Source organism: Eulemur rufifrons, chromosome 16, assembly GCF_041146395.1.
Source record: "Eulemur rufifrons isolate Redbay chromosome 16, OSU_ERuf_1, whole genome shotgun sequence".
NCBI classification, from domain to species: domain Eukaryota; kingdom Metazoa; phylum Chordata; class Mammalia; order Primates; family Lemuridae; genus Eulemur; species Eulemur rufifrons.
In genome coordinates this window covers 8,621,638-8,637,515 of record NC_090998.1, presented here as the reverse complement: position 1 = coordinate 8,637,515, position 15,878 = coordinate 8,621,638, and the positions used below count along the sequence as shown (strand labels likewise).

Here is a 15,878-nt window from a genome sequence, read left to right as displayed (position 1 = left end):
AAGTCAATGCCTTCGATATCTTCTCGAAGTCTGATAACGTGCTTGACGAGAGCCAAGTCTCTTGTTGGATTTTTCTAATGTTCCAGGGTAGTTTTCTTATTGATAGCATATACAGAAAGATTTCAAAGTTCATTGCAGAAAAGTCAGCAGAAATGACCAATCAATTATAGACACCAAAAAAGAAAAAAAAACTATTAAAAATTTTAAATAGTTCATACTTATATATGTTTAGAGCGAAAGATATATAAAGTCCCGTTTTCATCATGGGTGACAGGAAAACAATATCAGAAATAATTATTTTTAAAATACAATTTAGAATTACAATTTTAACAATATATAAAAATTTTACAATAATTCAGATTTTGCCATAATTATACATATTTGATAAATACATTTTTACCTCTCATAGTAGCAATAAATATTATACAAAAGTTATTAAACAATTATGAAAATAAATCTAACTTTCATTTAAATATCTGATGTTTCCTTTGGGTTCTTCCAGAATGATTTGTTCTTATTCTTTATCTTAATTTTGGGGGGAGTCAAGGACATATTCATGTTTTTAAATCTACAATGACCATTTGCTCTTTTCATTCTAACATGTAAGTGTACAATCCAGAAATAGGTTGGTAAAGCTATGTTTTAATATAGTGTGAATGCACAAAAGATGGATAGTAAGTAAAACTACAGGTAAACTAATTTCAAATATTTCTTATAATATAGTTGGTTGGTTTGGTATAAGCTTTAAAAAAAAAAGGTTAGCTACATTTTTCCTGGTCCCTTACTCCACCAACACAAGCTTGGGCTTTTCATCAAATAAAGAGGTTGTTCTATTTGTGTTTTTAAATGCATTAATTTACACACATGTGATATATAGCTATTCAAAGTATATGTATCATAATATATGTGGCAACCAGATGGTTTCTACATGAACATATGAATGATGGTTTAATTAAGCAGTTCCTTCTTGCTCATTTATTTCTCTAATCCAAATAGTATGCATCCTCCAAAGTATAGTCATTCAGTGAAAGGACCAAGTATTTCTTTCTGTTAATGAGTCAGAGGTACTAATATATGTAATGTGAGTCCCCCAGTTCCCCTGTGTAAGTCAAATTCTTTTAGATGCAATTAGAATAATTAGAAGATAAATTAGATAAATTAGAAAGTCCTCTTATATGTCTTTTCCTCTGAGGTAAAATGAGACACTGCACAGATGAGAGGTACTATTCTATTGGTCAACAATCAACCTTTCACTCAATTTTAATATTATTTAATTCTATGGAAAAAAACAAATTTTATTACATTCCTTTTTAAAATGGGGAAAAACTGTACAAGTAAGCATGATCAAACCTCTGTTAGAGCTGGTTAATACTGATTTTTTATTATTGCCTCGAAGTCTCTCTAGTAGTGTCCAAGAAATTATCTTTAAGGTCCATGTGAAGGAAAATAGCACTGGAGAGGCAAGAAAGAGCTGGGGTAAAAGCTTCAGAGGATTTGCAGGGAGATGGAACTTGCTGTTTAAAAAATTATGTTGAGCTCTGCAGCATCGCCATTTCTTAACATACCATCCAAACCCATCACTGGGATAGTTTTATCCATGTTGTAAAGGCTCATATTATATGCAGTTTTGGGGCTATTATAAATTCAGAAAGTAAAGGAATATAAAGAGTGGACAGTATTAAAGGCTTAGAGTAGGGCTACCAGAGACTCAATACTGCTAAATAAGTCCCCAGACAAAAATATCCAGCCCACCCCATCCCAAATCCTATGTGTAAAAAAAGAAAATGCATAGCCAAAGCATTAAAGAAAAGCATGTAGCCTTGAATAAACCATACACTGAACAGTCTAGAAACAAAGGAAAAAAAACAAACAACATACATATGCACTAAAAGGCCTAAGAAGAATATATTCACCTTATGTCTTTAGGTGAATATCTCCACCCCAGTGGAGTCTAGTTATGACACAACAACTCATCTGCTTTTTAAAGTCAAAAACTGTGTTTCCCATCATGTTCCATTTTCTCGAATCTATCCTTTTTGATTAGCTGATGTAAACAAAAAGCAAAACACATACACATGCACGCGTGCACACACATATATTCTCCCTCATAAAATGTGAAAAATGCAAATATATAATGCTGGCATTGGAAATCACTCCAGCTTTATACTTAAGAACTTTTAGGCCCTTGATCTGACCCCCCAAAATATTTTTCCTTGTTTTTATTCTTTAAATGTCCAACCACCAAAAGAAAAAAAATAAAAGGCTTTAAATGTACATGTTTCAAGTCAGTGTTATGTTAACAAAAAAAGGCATAGCATTTTCTTCACTTTGGCCATTGTTAAAGATGCAGGCATAGAGCAGGGAATGTTAGACTAGAATGTATTTAAAAAAAAAAAAAAGCAACATTAACAGAGCATATCTTTCAAAAAAGACTAAACACTAACAAATACAAGTCAATGCACATATTTTAAACTAGTGTAATTTTATCTACATTGAGTAAAGGTTATTTTGTATACCAGACATTGCAATACTGTTCATTTCCCTTTCATCATGCAAGCATGCCAATTTTGTCATTAAAAGGCCTTTATTGGATTATATTCACTTTGTACCCCCACGCAAATTAAAGGAAAAAAGATGACAAAACACAAAAATCAGAAATCTCAGTAAAAGAGCCTCTTGAGATTTCATAAACAACTATGAACTAAAGCTGCTAGTTAATAAGGAAATGTCAGAATTTTCAGAGTTGTATATATATTTGTATGATTTAGGCAGAGATGTTTTCCTCACCCCTTACAAATCTTGCAATACAATGTGAAGTTATGCTACTTGGGATATTTGTATCATAACAAATTTTTTGGTAAAAAACAAGTGAGAGACCATGAAAAAATTTTTATGTTGCTCATGGCCTGAGAGCATACAAACTTTTTAGTAATTTAAAAGGGTAACTATGAGAGCCTGACATTTTCTATATTCCACCCTCTTCTGCCTCTATATCTGCAGGATTTGTAAATGACAGTTAGTAACATCTTACTAGCAGAGATCTCATCTATCTTCTCCTTCTCTCCAACTAATCCTACTAATTCATCTTCCTGAGCATCCTCCATGAACAGCATTGCAAGTTGGTTAAAAAAAAAAAAAAAGAAGAAGAAGAAAGAAAAGAAAAAGAAAGTTAAGTTTTACAGGGTTTTGTTGGTTAATTACCGGTGGAATCACTCCACCAGGAGTTTGATCTCATTGGCTAACAGCTGGTTCATGTTGAATAGGCCCCCTGGGAGCTTGGTGAGCAGCTCTCGCTCGGTGCTTTCAGGGTCACTGTCGACAGAGCTGGAACTTGCGCTCATGTTGTCGACAGCAGTGCTGGCTGGGGCACCCAGCTCTGGCTCACTAGTTTCACTGGCTGTGGACACCACGGAGAGCAGGGACATACGCCGGGTGAGCCGGCCAGAGGGCAGAAGGGAGGCGGCATAGTCCGCTATGATACCAGCTACATCTAGATTACAAGCCTTATCAAAGGCTATGAAACCTACATTTGCATTGGCCTCGCAGACACAGAAGGAGCCGTCGTCTTTCATCAACAGGTCAATGCCACACACATCCATCCCCAGGATGTTAGACACCTGGATAGCTAGCTGCTTCCCTTGTTCACTCAATGAACACATCATCCCCACACCACCTGGCAAAAGAGAAACAAGACAGAAAGTTACCAAAATGATAAACTTTTGGAGTTTAATTAAAGTTGGCCTCCAAGGCTAACCTTCTCTTCTAAATCAGTAGTGAAAACAAAGGTGTTAATCTAGTGTAAAAGTATTAAATGATTTCAGCAAAACTGGAATGTGAAGCCCGTAAGTAGGGATTTGCCCATTTTGTTCACCGCTATATACAAAATAGTGCTATAACAGTATATGACATTTAGGAGGAGCTCAAAACTATTTGTTCATTGAATGAATGACTCAAGAGGGAGAAGGGAGGGAAGTTAAAACTGCTCTAATTTTTTCATTGGAGAGAGGGAACAGGGATGATAGGGGAAAGTGAAGGTACGCCACAGACTTCGTACTATTATGATGGCACAGTGAAGTAGTAATGAAAGAGTATCAGGGAAAATTGTTATCTTCTCAAATAATAGTAAAGAATATATGTCTGACTATGAGCATAAGGAAAGAAAAGGTAACGATTAATGGAATGCAAAACTATGGCTGATCTTCCAAATTAGCTGGGTTTGGAGACAGGAGAGAAAATAGAAGTAAGTGTACCTTACACACCAGCAAATATTTAAAAAGAAAAAAGAATGCTTTTAACAATAAGCACAACATAAGACTAAAGGAATAAAATGAAATGTATTAGTAATAACATTAAAAATGGACTGAAATCTCCCATTAAAAGAGGGAAACTTGTCAGAGTGGAATAAAAACAAAACAGTTATTAATATATGCTATTTATAATAAACATAGTTTGAACAAAATGACAAAGAAAATTTGCAAACTAAAAGGAATGGGCAAAAAGATGAGACAAAGGCAAAACAAACTTTACTTCATAGCTTTACATCTCTCAACTAGAGTATATATATACTCACACACACCCATTTTTCCCTTTGTCAAATATTAACAATGAACAGTCATGCTGGCTACAAAGAAAACCTTAACAAATTTTAAGAGACTCTACAGGCCACATTCTCTAACAATAATTCAAGAAAATTGTAAAGTAATGGTAAAAGAAACTAAAAGAATATTAACTACTTCAAAATTGCAAAATTGATCCCTTGAATTAAAAATGAAATCACAAAGGAAAATGAGAACCATCTGTAAAGAAAAGATAAAAATGCTTCATACCAAAACGGTCTCTAACAGTGTCAAAGTTCCCCAGAGGAAAATGTTTAACATGAAAAGTTTTTATTTTGAAATAAGAAATTAGATGTTTTTTGCAAAAGGAGCTAGAAAGAGAGATTTAATAAAAACAAAAAGTGAAATGAATAATTAGAAATTAAAAAAAAAACCAAAAGCTAGTCTTTGTTAAGACTAAGAATGATAATAAAGACAGACTCGGAAAGGAGATTAAAAACAGCATGTGAAAATACCTCATGACTCTCTTTGGCAAAAAATGTGATACTTATAACAAATGGATGATTTCCAAGCAAATGATAAATTTCCAAAACTGACCCAAGAAGATGTGGCAAACTTTAACAGGCCAATTATCACAGAAGGAATTGGGAAAGTGATAAAAGAGCTACTGCAAAAGGAACCAGTACCAGATGGGTTCACAGCTCAGTTTTATTTAGCTATCCTTTATTCCAATTTGACTTTACCAATATAGATTGCTCTAGGAAAAGACTACAAGTTTGCCAATACATTAAATAAAATCAGCATAAATTTAATATCAAATGTGATCAAGGAGTTTTAAAAAAATATTATGGGCTAGCTAAGAGCTGTGGCTCATGCCTGTAATCCCAGCACTTTGGGAGGCAAGGTGGGAGGATTGCTTGAGGCCAGGAGTTCTAGACCAGTCTGGTCCACAGTGACACCTCATCTCTACAAAAAATTTTTAAAAATTAGCTGGATGTGGTGGCGTGCCTGTAGTCTAACCTACTTAGGAGGCTGAAGTGGAAGGATTCTTGAGCCCAGATGTTTGAGGTGGCAGTGAACTATGATAACACCACTGTATTCTAGCCCTGGCAGCAGAGAGAGACACTGTTTTCCGTCCCCTCCGCCCCCAAAAAATCATGGGCCAATCTTACTTATAAAACATAGATGAAAGTACTCTAAATACGAAAAAACTGAATTCAGTCACAATAAGCTATCACCAATCCAAAGAAGGTTTATTCTAAAGATGCAAGGGTAGTTTAAAGAAAATTTTTTTTTAATCTAAAATGTATCAACATAATCCATTACATCAAGAAAGTAAAGCGGAAAACACAGAAATTATCTTAACAGGAGGCCAAAATGGCACTGGATAAAATTTGACAATCATCCCTACTAAAAACCCTAGTAAAAAAATCTCCTTAGATAAAATATCTTTAATAGCAAAATATTAAATCTATTTCCATGGAAATCAGAAACCAGAGATCACTGCAACAATTATGACTTAACACTGCATTAGAGGTTCTAAAGCAGTGATTCATTCTCAACTGAGGAGAATCTGGAAATTGTATGCTGGCATTTTTCGTTGTTTAATTGAGATGTGGAGGGGGATCTAATGGCATTTAGTGGTTTTTGGTCCAAAATGCTAAACAAAAAGACAAACTACCCAAATGAACAAATATAATGAAAAACAACATATATACAAGGTAAATAAAAATGACCAACAAACTACAGCAACATTGGTGGGAAAAGAGGGAGAAGAGTATTTTAATAGACTCAAGTTGAAATGCACAATGTTCCTTTTTGGAAAATATTCTGGTCACTTCTATTAAAACTAAAAATGGGATTATTGCTCACAATAGTAAAAGCTGAAAACAAATTACAAATCAATAAGGGCATGGATGTATATGGTAGGTGAAAGGAGAGCAGGAGAGGTTAAGAAAAAAGGAAAAAGTATGAAAGAATTGCATTTAAATAACATTATACCAGCCTGGGCAAGAGTGAGACCCCGTTTCTACTAAAAATAGAAAGAAATTATTTGGCCAACTAAAAATGTATACAGAAAAAATTAGTCGGGCATGGTGGCGCATGCCTGTAGTCCCAGCTACTCGGGAGGCTGAGGCAGGAGGATCGGTTGAGCCCAGGAGTTTGAGGTTGCTGTGAGCTAGGCTGACGCCACGGCACTCTAGCCTGGGCAACAGAGCGAGACTCTGTCTCAAAAAAAAAAAGATTTATTAAATAACATTATAAACTGTGTGGCATAAAGCTATTTTTAAGGTTAACAAAAAATCACAGAAATATCAAAGCAGTACAGTCATCCCTTGGTATCCACAGAGTATTTTTCCATTTCCCTCCACGGATATCAAAATCCGTGGACACTCAAGTCTTTTACATAAAATAGTATTTTTTTATGTACAGTATTTGTATGTAACCTATAAAGATCCAGCCATATACTTGAAATCATCTTTAGATTACTTATAATACCCAATACAATATAAATGCTACAAGAATAGTTGCTATACTGTATTGTTTAGGGAATAATGGCAAAGGAAAAAGACTATACACGTTCAGTACCAATGTAACTACCCATTTTCTTTTCCCCGAATATTTCTGACCCATGGTTGGTTGAATCCACAAATGTAGAATCCATGGATATGGAGGGCTAACTGTATTTGCAAAAAATAGCTTGAAAGTTGATTTCCTGGGATAATCACAGTTGTCTATCATGTAGTTGAGTATCTGTCAGGTGTCTGTGTATATAATTTCACATAACTAAGATCACATTATTGTTAATAAACAGAAAAGGATGAGACACAGAGCGTAACAGTTTAAAAAGATTAAATTCATGATATTCATTTGACAATCTAGACGGTGTCTGCACAGCTTCCATGTAAATCTTTCCCATTTTGCAGTATTCAAGAAGTAGCAAAATGGGGTAGTTAACAGGTCAATACTGGAGCTAAATAGTCTAGATTTGCGTTCTGGTTATACCATTTATGACATCTATTACCTTAAGCAAGTTACTTGACTGTTCTGTGTCTTGGTTTCCTCATATGTTAAAATAAGAGTAATAACAGTATCTACAAAGAGACTGTATGGATGAAAGAAGACACAGAAAGCATTTAATACAGTACCAGCATGAAAGAGATGTTAATTGCTATTTTTGTTAATAATGAATATAGGAGAATACACATCAGTTAAAAAAAAAAAGGCTCCCTAAGAATAGGGTAATGAGGGCATTCAATTTTGAGGAACAAGATACAGGGGCTCTTGCTCTATCAGATATGGAGGCATAATGCCAGAAGAATGAAGACTGACGTTCATATAGGAAAAGATCACTACAACAGACTAGATGACCCCAACACAGACCAATGCATATATGGAAATTCAATACATTACAAACCAGTGACAAACAAACTATTCAATGAGTAGTGCTGCGACAACCAGTTATTCATTTCAACAAAAGAAAACAGGATCTCTATCACCACACTAAATAACAAAATCAATTTCAGGCGGCAGTTACTTGTAAGAACCTGGAGTTCAAGGAGAGGGCCTAAATTGGAGCTAGAAATTTGAAAATAATAGGCACATGCACTCTGGGAGGCCGAGGCGGGTGGATCGCTCGAGGTCAGGAGTTCGAGACCAGCCTGAGCAAGAGCGAGACCCCATCTCTACTAAAAAATAGAAAGAAATTATATAGACAACTAAAATATATATATACAAAAAATTAGCCGGGCATGGTGGCGCATGCCTGTAGTCCCAGCTACTCGGGAGGCTGAGGCAGTAGGATCGCTTAAGCCCAGGAGTTTGAGGTTGCTGTGAGCTAGACTGACGCCACGGCACTCACTCTAGCCCGGGCAACAGAGTGAGACTCTGTCTCAAAAAAAAAAAAAAAGAAAAGAAAATAATAGGCACATAAATGGTATTGCTGACAAGATTACTAAGACACTGATATAAACAGAAAAGAGAAAAACCCAAAGACTAAGTTCTGATGTACTTCACCCGCTAAGAGAGCTGAGAAAAATATGTATTTAAGTAAATCAAAATCAGCAATCTTGTTTGGACCAATGGCTAAAATGGGTGAAGATGCAGCTTAACAAATTCCAGTTATACACAAAATAAATATATCACCAAAGAAGGACTCTCTAACTCTAGTCAGACATCTCGTTACATGTGTGAATCTGGTTACAAATTGAGCCTGGATGAAGCAAATTTATTATGATTCAGTGAACTCTAATTCCATTATTAGAAAAACTCAGAATTATATTTATTACATTGATGATATGTCTACAAATCACATTTACACAAGAAAAAGATAACACGTTTTTCAACTTACATGTATGAATGTTCACTGGACAAGTAATAATACTACTTTAAATGCCAAAAAGACATCTGCATTGTTTTTACCTAGTGAGCAGTTGCTTTGCATCCTCCCATCTGTTGAACAACGTAACATGGTGCCAACCACACGGCCTCCCACAACAATGACACGTACATCTCGTCCATGAGACTCTTTAACATACTTCTGGAACAGGTAAGGAGCTTCGTGGCGAATAAGATGGCTTAGATCAGCCAAATGGTGCTTATCTCGGGCCAAGAAAACAGCTTTGCCTGTGATTGAAAAAAAAATAAAAAATAAAATTGTGGGTAGCTAATATCTACTACCTGAATCTTCTTGTGTCTCAATTTTCCCCAAATCCCCAAACTTTTAACAGTAAACTAGAATTTATTTTGGTATATGTTGTGAAGTAGAGGTGTAGATTCATAGTCCTCCAGGTTAGCCAAGAATGCCATCCTCATTTGTTAGTAAAACTTTTACCCTCTGAATTAAAACATAAGTGTTATGTATTACCATATATACTGTAGTAAATGAGTATACTGTATTAGTCTATAGTAATATAGAAGCATGTTACTATACACTGAGTTATTTCTGAATTCTCTAGCTTGTTCTACGGCTCTATTTTTGTGCCAATGGAAGTGGCTGTTTTTATTATGTGGTCATAAATTTTTCCTGTAGGGGAAAAGGGGAGAAGGAAAGGGATGGAATCTGTTGCTTCCGGTTGAATCTAGGAGGGCTTGTGGTTGCTCCGGCCAACAGAATATAGCAGAAGTAATTCTATATGACTTTGGAGGGCAGGTCATAAAAGGTCATGTAGCTTCTTTGTTCACTATAGCATTCACTGTAGGAGGCCTGAGACTCCTGTCTGCAATAATGGAAAAGCCAAATATAAAGAATCCAGTCAACAGTCCCAGCCGAACTCTGATCCAGCCATCCCCTCAAGGCACTAAACATGTGTTGTACTTGGATTTATGTATCACTTTATGACTTAAAAATTCTTTCTTAATCCAAAGTCATTAAAATATTTTCATATACTGTCTTGTAAAGTTTTATAGTTTTTGCCTTATACATTTAAGTCTTCAAACTACATAAATTGAGAGGGGGATGACTGGAGTTACTGACCTAAAGTCCTTGTATTGTTGATGAGGAAGACAGAGACATTAACTTGAGTCTAAGTTAGGTATGCATGTTAAAATTTCTAGGATAACCAGTAAACATAAATAGCTTCTCGTCAAACTGAACAACTCATAGTAGCCTTCTGTAACTTTGAGGTATCATGCACCTAACACTTTCCCTCTAATTTTTCTTCAGAAGCCCTGTTTCAAAATCACCCATATTAATTTGCAAGAGTAATTTCAAAATTATATATCACAGCAGGAACTCATACACACCTCTATGACCCCGTGTATTCTTCACTACCATAGGGAACTCCAGTACTTCTGCTTCATCTATCATTTTAGCAAAATTTTCGTGGCCACCTGGTTTGAGCAAAAAAAGAAATTTAAGAAGAACGGCAGGACAAGTGTTTTGTGATTAATTTTAGTTGCACTGAAGACAACAACACAAGGCAGGTAGAAGGTAAGAGCCTGATGGCTACCTTGTTTTTCTTGGAAAAATAAATAAAATTTTGAAAGTATAACTGAATTATCATTTAAAACAACCACATCTTTTAAAATGAATAATGGCTATTAAACTATACATATTCTGATATCCAATTTAAAGAAATAAAATCTTTCAGCTAAACTAAGTTTCCTAATTCTATACCGTTTCATATTTTTCTCCCTTATTCCTCTACCACACAAACAAAAGCCCCAAGATTTACTTTAATATATCCGTTTCCCTGGTTGGATTAAGAAATTGAAGAATGAGCTGGTTAAGAAGACTTGTCCAAGATTGAAGAGATGCTGCACACACATACATACCCTCTTTACTATAAAACACATACCAATATTTCTTATCTTCATTAATCAGAGTTTTTTCTACATTGAGGTAACTTAGCATCCATGGGTTAAACCTTGCTTCTAACTATTTTTATTGCCCAGGAACAAATGATACAATAGCAAGATTAGGGCAAAAATAGATTGTAGCTATAAAAATCAGCATGATGATAGAGAAAAATTAAGTCAGGAGAAAGTTCATTAAACAACTGCAGTACAAGTAATTTGTAGCTTGGCAAAATTATGACGATTTAGTCACCAATTCTTAATCCATCATTAGAACAAAGGTAGTATTTGCTAATTTGGTTAACCTTTTTCCTTTCCATTTCCATAAAATCAAAATTGTAGAATCATGATCTAAGCTATAATATCCCAAAAGCATTAGAAAGATAGAATTCCCAAGTTTAATTCATTAATTCTGTCTCTTCTTGTGCAATTGCTAAAAGTAGCAAATGCATTCACACATGCTACAAAGGCTTGACAGGTTCTCTTCTTTAAAATATTTACAATAAGAAGAGAACAGGGGTTTCTTTTTAAAGCCTCATTAAATCTCCAAGCATTTTATTGAGCATTACTTGGAGAAATACCTTTATGGAAAACTCTGTACTGATTTATAGTAAGTCTGATCTTTTCCAAACCAGAAGAACTGGACGAGCAGGAAATACACTATCGTATACATTGTTTAGAGCAGTGCTACTCAAAGTGTGGTCCTGTAACCTGTGCCTGTTTGTGACTTGTTTGCCATTGATATGTGGTTAAATAAATACAAAAGTAAGAGTAAGCACTAGAAGCTTTTATGGCCATCTGGCATTGCTATGATATTTCCATTGTATTTCCATGAGTACTAATCCACAGCAGATTGACCTTTTTTTAAAAAAACGATCCTTCACCACAGGTAGTTTTAGAAGCATTGCTTTATACATAGAAAAGTAACATTTTCTTAAAATAATGAAATTTATGAAGCATTATCAAGAAAATAATGAAGACAATGAGAAATTCAACAGAGATGTCATCAAATTCTATTACATTTTACCTCGGAAGTTCACAAACTAAGGCCTGCCTGTAGGCCAAATTTGGCCTAGTGCCTGTTTTTAATAAATAAAGTTTTACTGGAACAGAACCACACTCATTTGTTTAAGCACTGCTTTCATACTACAACAGCATTACTAAGATCATCACAGAGAACCTATAAGGCCTGTAAAGCCTAAAATATTTACGATTTGGTCCTTTACAGTAAAAGTTTGCTAACCTCATTCTACCCCATTTTGTGGAACTAATCTTAAGACATGATTCATAATTTTCCTGCCCAGTTTGTTAAAACTGAAAGTCACTTCTATAAGAAGTTCTATCATGTTTACAAATTTAGCCTATTGGTTTAGTATGGCTTTCAAAATTACCAGTGCTCTAACATTTAGGCTACACATTCTCATTAGTGATCTCACCATAAGAGAAAGTATCTGGCAGAGGAACGCCATGGCCAGCCAACTCTTGAAATGTCCAGAACTTATTAACGCAGTTCAGGATGGCTTGAGGTCGATTCATCAACCGGCATCCCATCTTCTCTAGATGGCGCAAAACAGTGATGTCACTATCACTTTGCACCCAAGGGGTTGGTACTCTCACTACCACCACTTGGGGGTAGGCAGTGATTAGTTCTCCGTTGATCCGTAGGCCTAAAGTATATAGAAATAAAACCAAAACCAACAGAAGGGAATACACAATAAAACAGAGGAACAGTAAATGCTGACGCTTGGATCACAAAACTAAATGCATTATTTTGTTAATTCTGGATTGGGAGAGATATTTCTCCATAAGAAAATTTAATTAGAAAAATCACTGCACTGGTTAGATAAATTATGGTACATGCAACTACAATGAATTACTATACAGCCATTAAAAATAATGTCATAGGCCAGACACAGTGAGTCACGCCTGCAATCCCAGCACTTTGGTAGGCCAAGGCAGGAGGAGGATCACTTGTGGCCAGAAATTCCGAGACCAGCCTGGGCAATCCAGCAAGACCCAGTTGCTACAAAGAATAAAAAATCAGATGGGCGTGGCATTATGCACCTGTAGTCCTAGTTATTTGGGAGGCTGAGACAGAAGATTGCTTGAGCCCAGGAGTTCAAGGTTGCAATGAGCTGTGTTTATGCCACTGCACTCTAGCCTGGGCAACAGAGTGGAACCTTGTCTTTAAAAATAATAATAAATGCCCAGATACATATGTTCTTTGTTTTAAAGGGTAACTCTGAGAATAAGCTTTATTTGTCTTCATATATGCACATAAAATATGTGAAAGGATAACGATATAACTGGCTTCCTCTGAGTGTAAGTGGGTGGCAAGGCAGGAAGAGAAGGCAAGAGAGAGAACTTTAGCACTGTGCTCCATACAATCTCTATGTACAATATATTTTGTACGCTTTTTTTTCTAAAGTGAGGATCATATGGCTCTATAATCAAATAAGAAAAATTTTAATTTCTTAAACTTTTATCCAATATCATTCTATTTAGGGAGGCCCCAAATAAATAAAGGAACAAACTATTTATGAGGTGTTCCTTAAAACCTATTTTTAAATATATACAGTTGTCCCCCCACCACTCTTATTTTCAGCAGATACATTAAGACCCTCAGCAGATGCCAGAAACCACTGATAGTACCGAACCCAATATATGCTGTGTTTTTTCCTATATATACATACCTAAATAAAGTTTAATACATAAATTAGGCATAGAAATCAATACCAATAACTAATAGTAAAACAGAACAATTATAATGTACTGTAATAAAAAATTATGTGAATGTGGTCTCGCACTCTCAAAATATCTTATTGTACTATTCTGTGAGAAACCGAAACCACAGAAAGTAAAACTGTAGGTAATGGGGGGACTACTATACTTGCTTAAAACATTCAAATAGAAAAATATAGAACATACTCACCTCCCATCCAACACCATCAACTAGTGTTACTAGTATGTATTTTCCCTATTGTCATTTATGTACACCGAAAATTATATCTATATATCTATATAATTTTTAGAAAAATTAGATTCCTATTTTATATTTCTATTATTTTATATAATTTTTTCCCATCACTTAAAATTATACCAGACACCTTTCTATGTCAGTGCATAAATAACTTTATATCATTTTTTTAGGTGGGCAGAATGGAGTTATTTTTTATAGATATATAATATGATCAATCCCTTAGTAATGACATTTGATAATTAGTAAGCAATTACTATGTGTCAGATTCTTTTTTAAATGCTTGAAATAGATTGATAAATAAGATAACAACCTTGTTCAAGAATCTTTCACTGTAGTAGGAGAAAGATTCTCTATGTATTACTCTATATATGTGCATTTTTATGGTACTAGCTTTTAGACATGGTAGTTCTGATGAAAGAGAGATCAGTGAAGGAACATTAATGGCAAAGTTAAGGCACAAACCATGAGGTATATGACTGTGTTTTTTTTAAAAAAAGAAAGGACACTTCAGATGTAAGGTAGTAGCAGAAGTCATAGGGCAAAAACTACAATAAGAACAGTATGTGTGCTTCAACCACAATTTGTCTTGATATACAGTAAAAGAAAAAAACTACAATAAGAATAATATGTGTGCTTCAACCACAATTTGTCTTGATATACAGTAAAAGATTTCGTTGGTCAGGTACCATGTCAAATATGCAAAGCCATATATTCCGAGCTAAAGAATTTACAACTGTTCTGATTAGAGAATTGAGAGTGTGTGCTGAATATTGCCTATTGATAGTCCACACCCTCCCCATCTTTTAATCCTTTCCCTGTATGGCAGGAACTAGAATGTTTTCCCATATATTCCTCTGCAAGCAGAATTCCATTTTGAAAATCCACTAACAAGATGACAATCACAAATCACACAAAATTGTGAAGGTGAAAGAAAAGCAGAAATTATTCTCCAGGAGCACCTATGGGTAGGTGTGTGGTCATCAGCAGATGTCAGATTTGCCAGTGGCTCCAGTCATTTTCCTCACAATCATTCACTTTGTTCCTAAAAGCATCTTGAGATCACGGACAGCAGAATTCTGCAACCCTGCACATCCTCGTTTCTTAATCTTTAGCAGTAGATTGCCTGGATAGGGAAATCTAAAGGGTAATTTAAAAACTGAAAAAAAACCAGTGGTCAGTTTGGGGATTAAAAGTTTTGAGACAAGGATATAAAAAACAAGAACATTGAAAAGGGAAGCCAGTTTGCGGCAGAAGATGTGGAATTTGGGTCTAGATATGACAGATTTTGGTGAGGACATAGGATGTCAAAGTAGAACTATTCTACATTGAGTTTAGATTAGAACTAAAAATATGTATATAGTTCATGTTGGTGGAATGGATGATATGTATGTATGTTTATTTATGGGAATCAGCTACAGAAGTAATAGCTTTTAAAAAATAGGGATATACTGACTGGAAAAAAAATAAAAGAAAAAGAGAAACCGAGGACCTCAGTAAGAGTCAGGCGAAGGAAGTAAAATCTGAGGAAAAGTCAGTCAAAAAAACTACAAAACTCTAGTATCAAGTAGTATGAAAAAGAAGAAAAGTCAGTATTATCAGGGGAGAAAAATCAAATTAACTAAATGAAAGAGAAAAGAGGATTGAGTTTTGTGAAAACCTTGAGTGATCAAGAAGGATACTGTCAATTGTCAAGAAAAAATTCAACCATTATTACCTTCTCATTATGCTAAACTGGAGACAACTTTTGCTCCTTTTAAGAAATGGGATGAAGAAAGCAAAGGAACTGTTCCATTCTGAGTCCATACCATCAATACGAACAGCCTATCTGCTGCCACTGGAAAATGGGAGTATTTTACACCTGTGGTCCCCAGGTGTACACCCCAGGTCCCCAACTCATAGGCCAAAGACTGCTACCCATCCGTGGCCTGTTAGGAACAGGGCCACACAGCAGCAGGTAAGCAAGCGAAGCTTCCTCTATATTTATAGCTGCTCCCTATGGCTCACATCACCAAATAAGCTCTACCTCCTGTCAGATCAGCAGTGGC

At 35.2% G+C, this 15,878-nt stretch overlaps 1 protein-coding gene across 1 annotated transcript in view; it reads right to left on the bottom strand.

Moving 5' to 3' along the window:
• Window positions 1–3,209: 3,209 nt before the first annotated feature.
• RIMKLB (ribosomal modification protein rimK like family member B) overlaps window positions 3,210–15,878 on the bottom strand; it is a 48,120-nt gene continuing 35,451 nt past the window's right edge. Inside the window, exons 3-6 of the mRNA XM_069490641.1 lie at window positions 12,290–12,520; window positions 10,302–10,388; window positions 8,979–9,182; window positions 3,210–3,673 (exon numbers count right to left, since the gene is read on the bottom strand). Coding sequence (XP_069346742.1) covers window positions 3,210–3,673; window positions 8,979–9,182; window positions 10,302–10,388; window positions 12,290–12,520 — 986 coding nt within the window. The remainder of the gene's footprint in view (window positions 3,674–8,978; window positions 9,183–10,301; window positions 10,389–12,289; window positions 12,521–15,878) is intronic.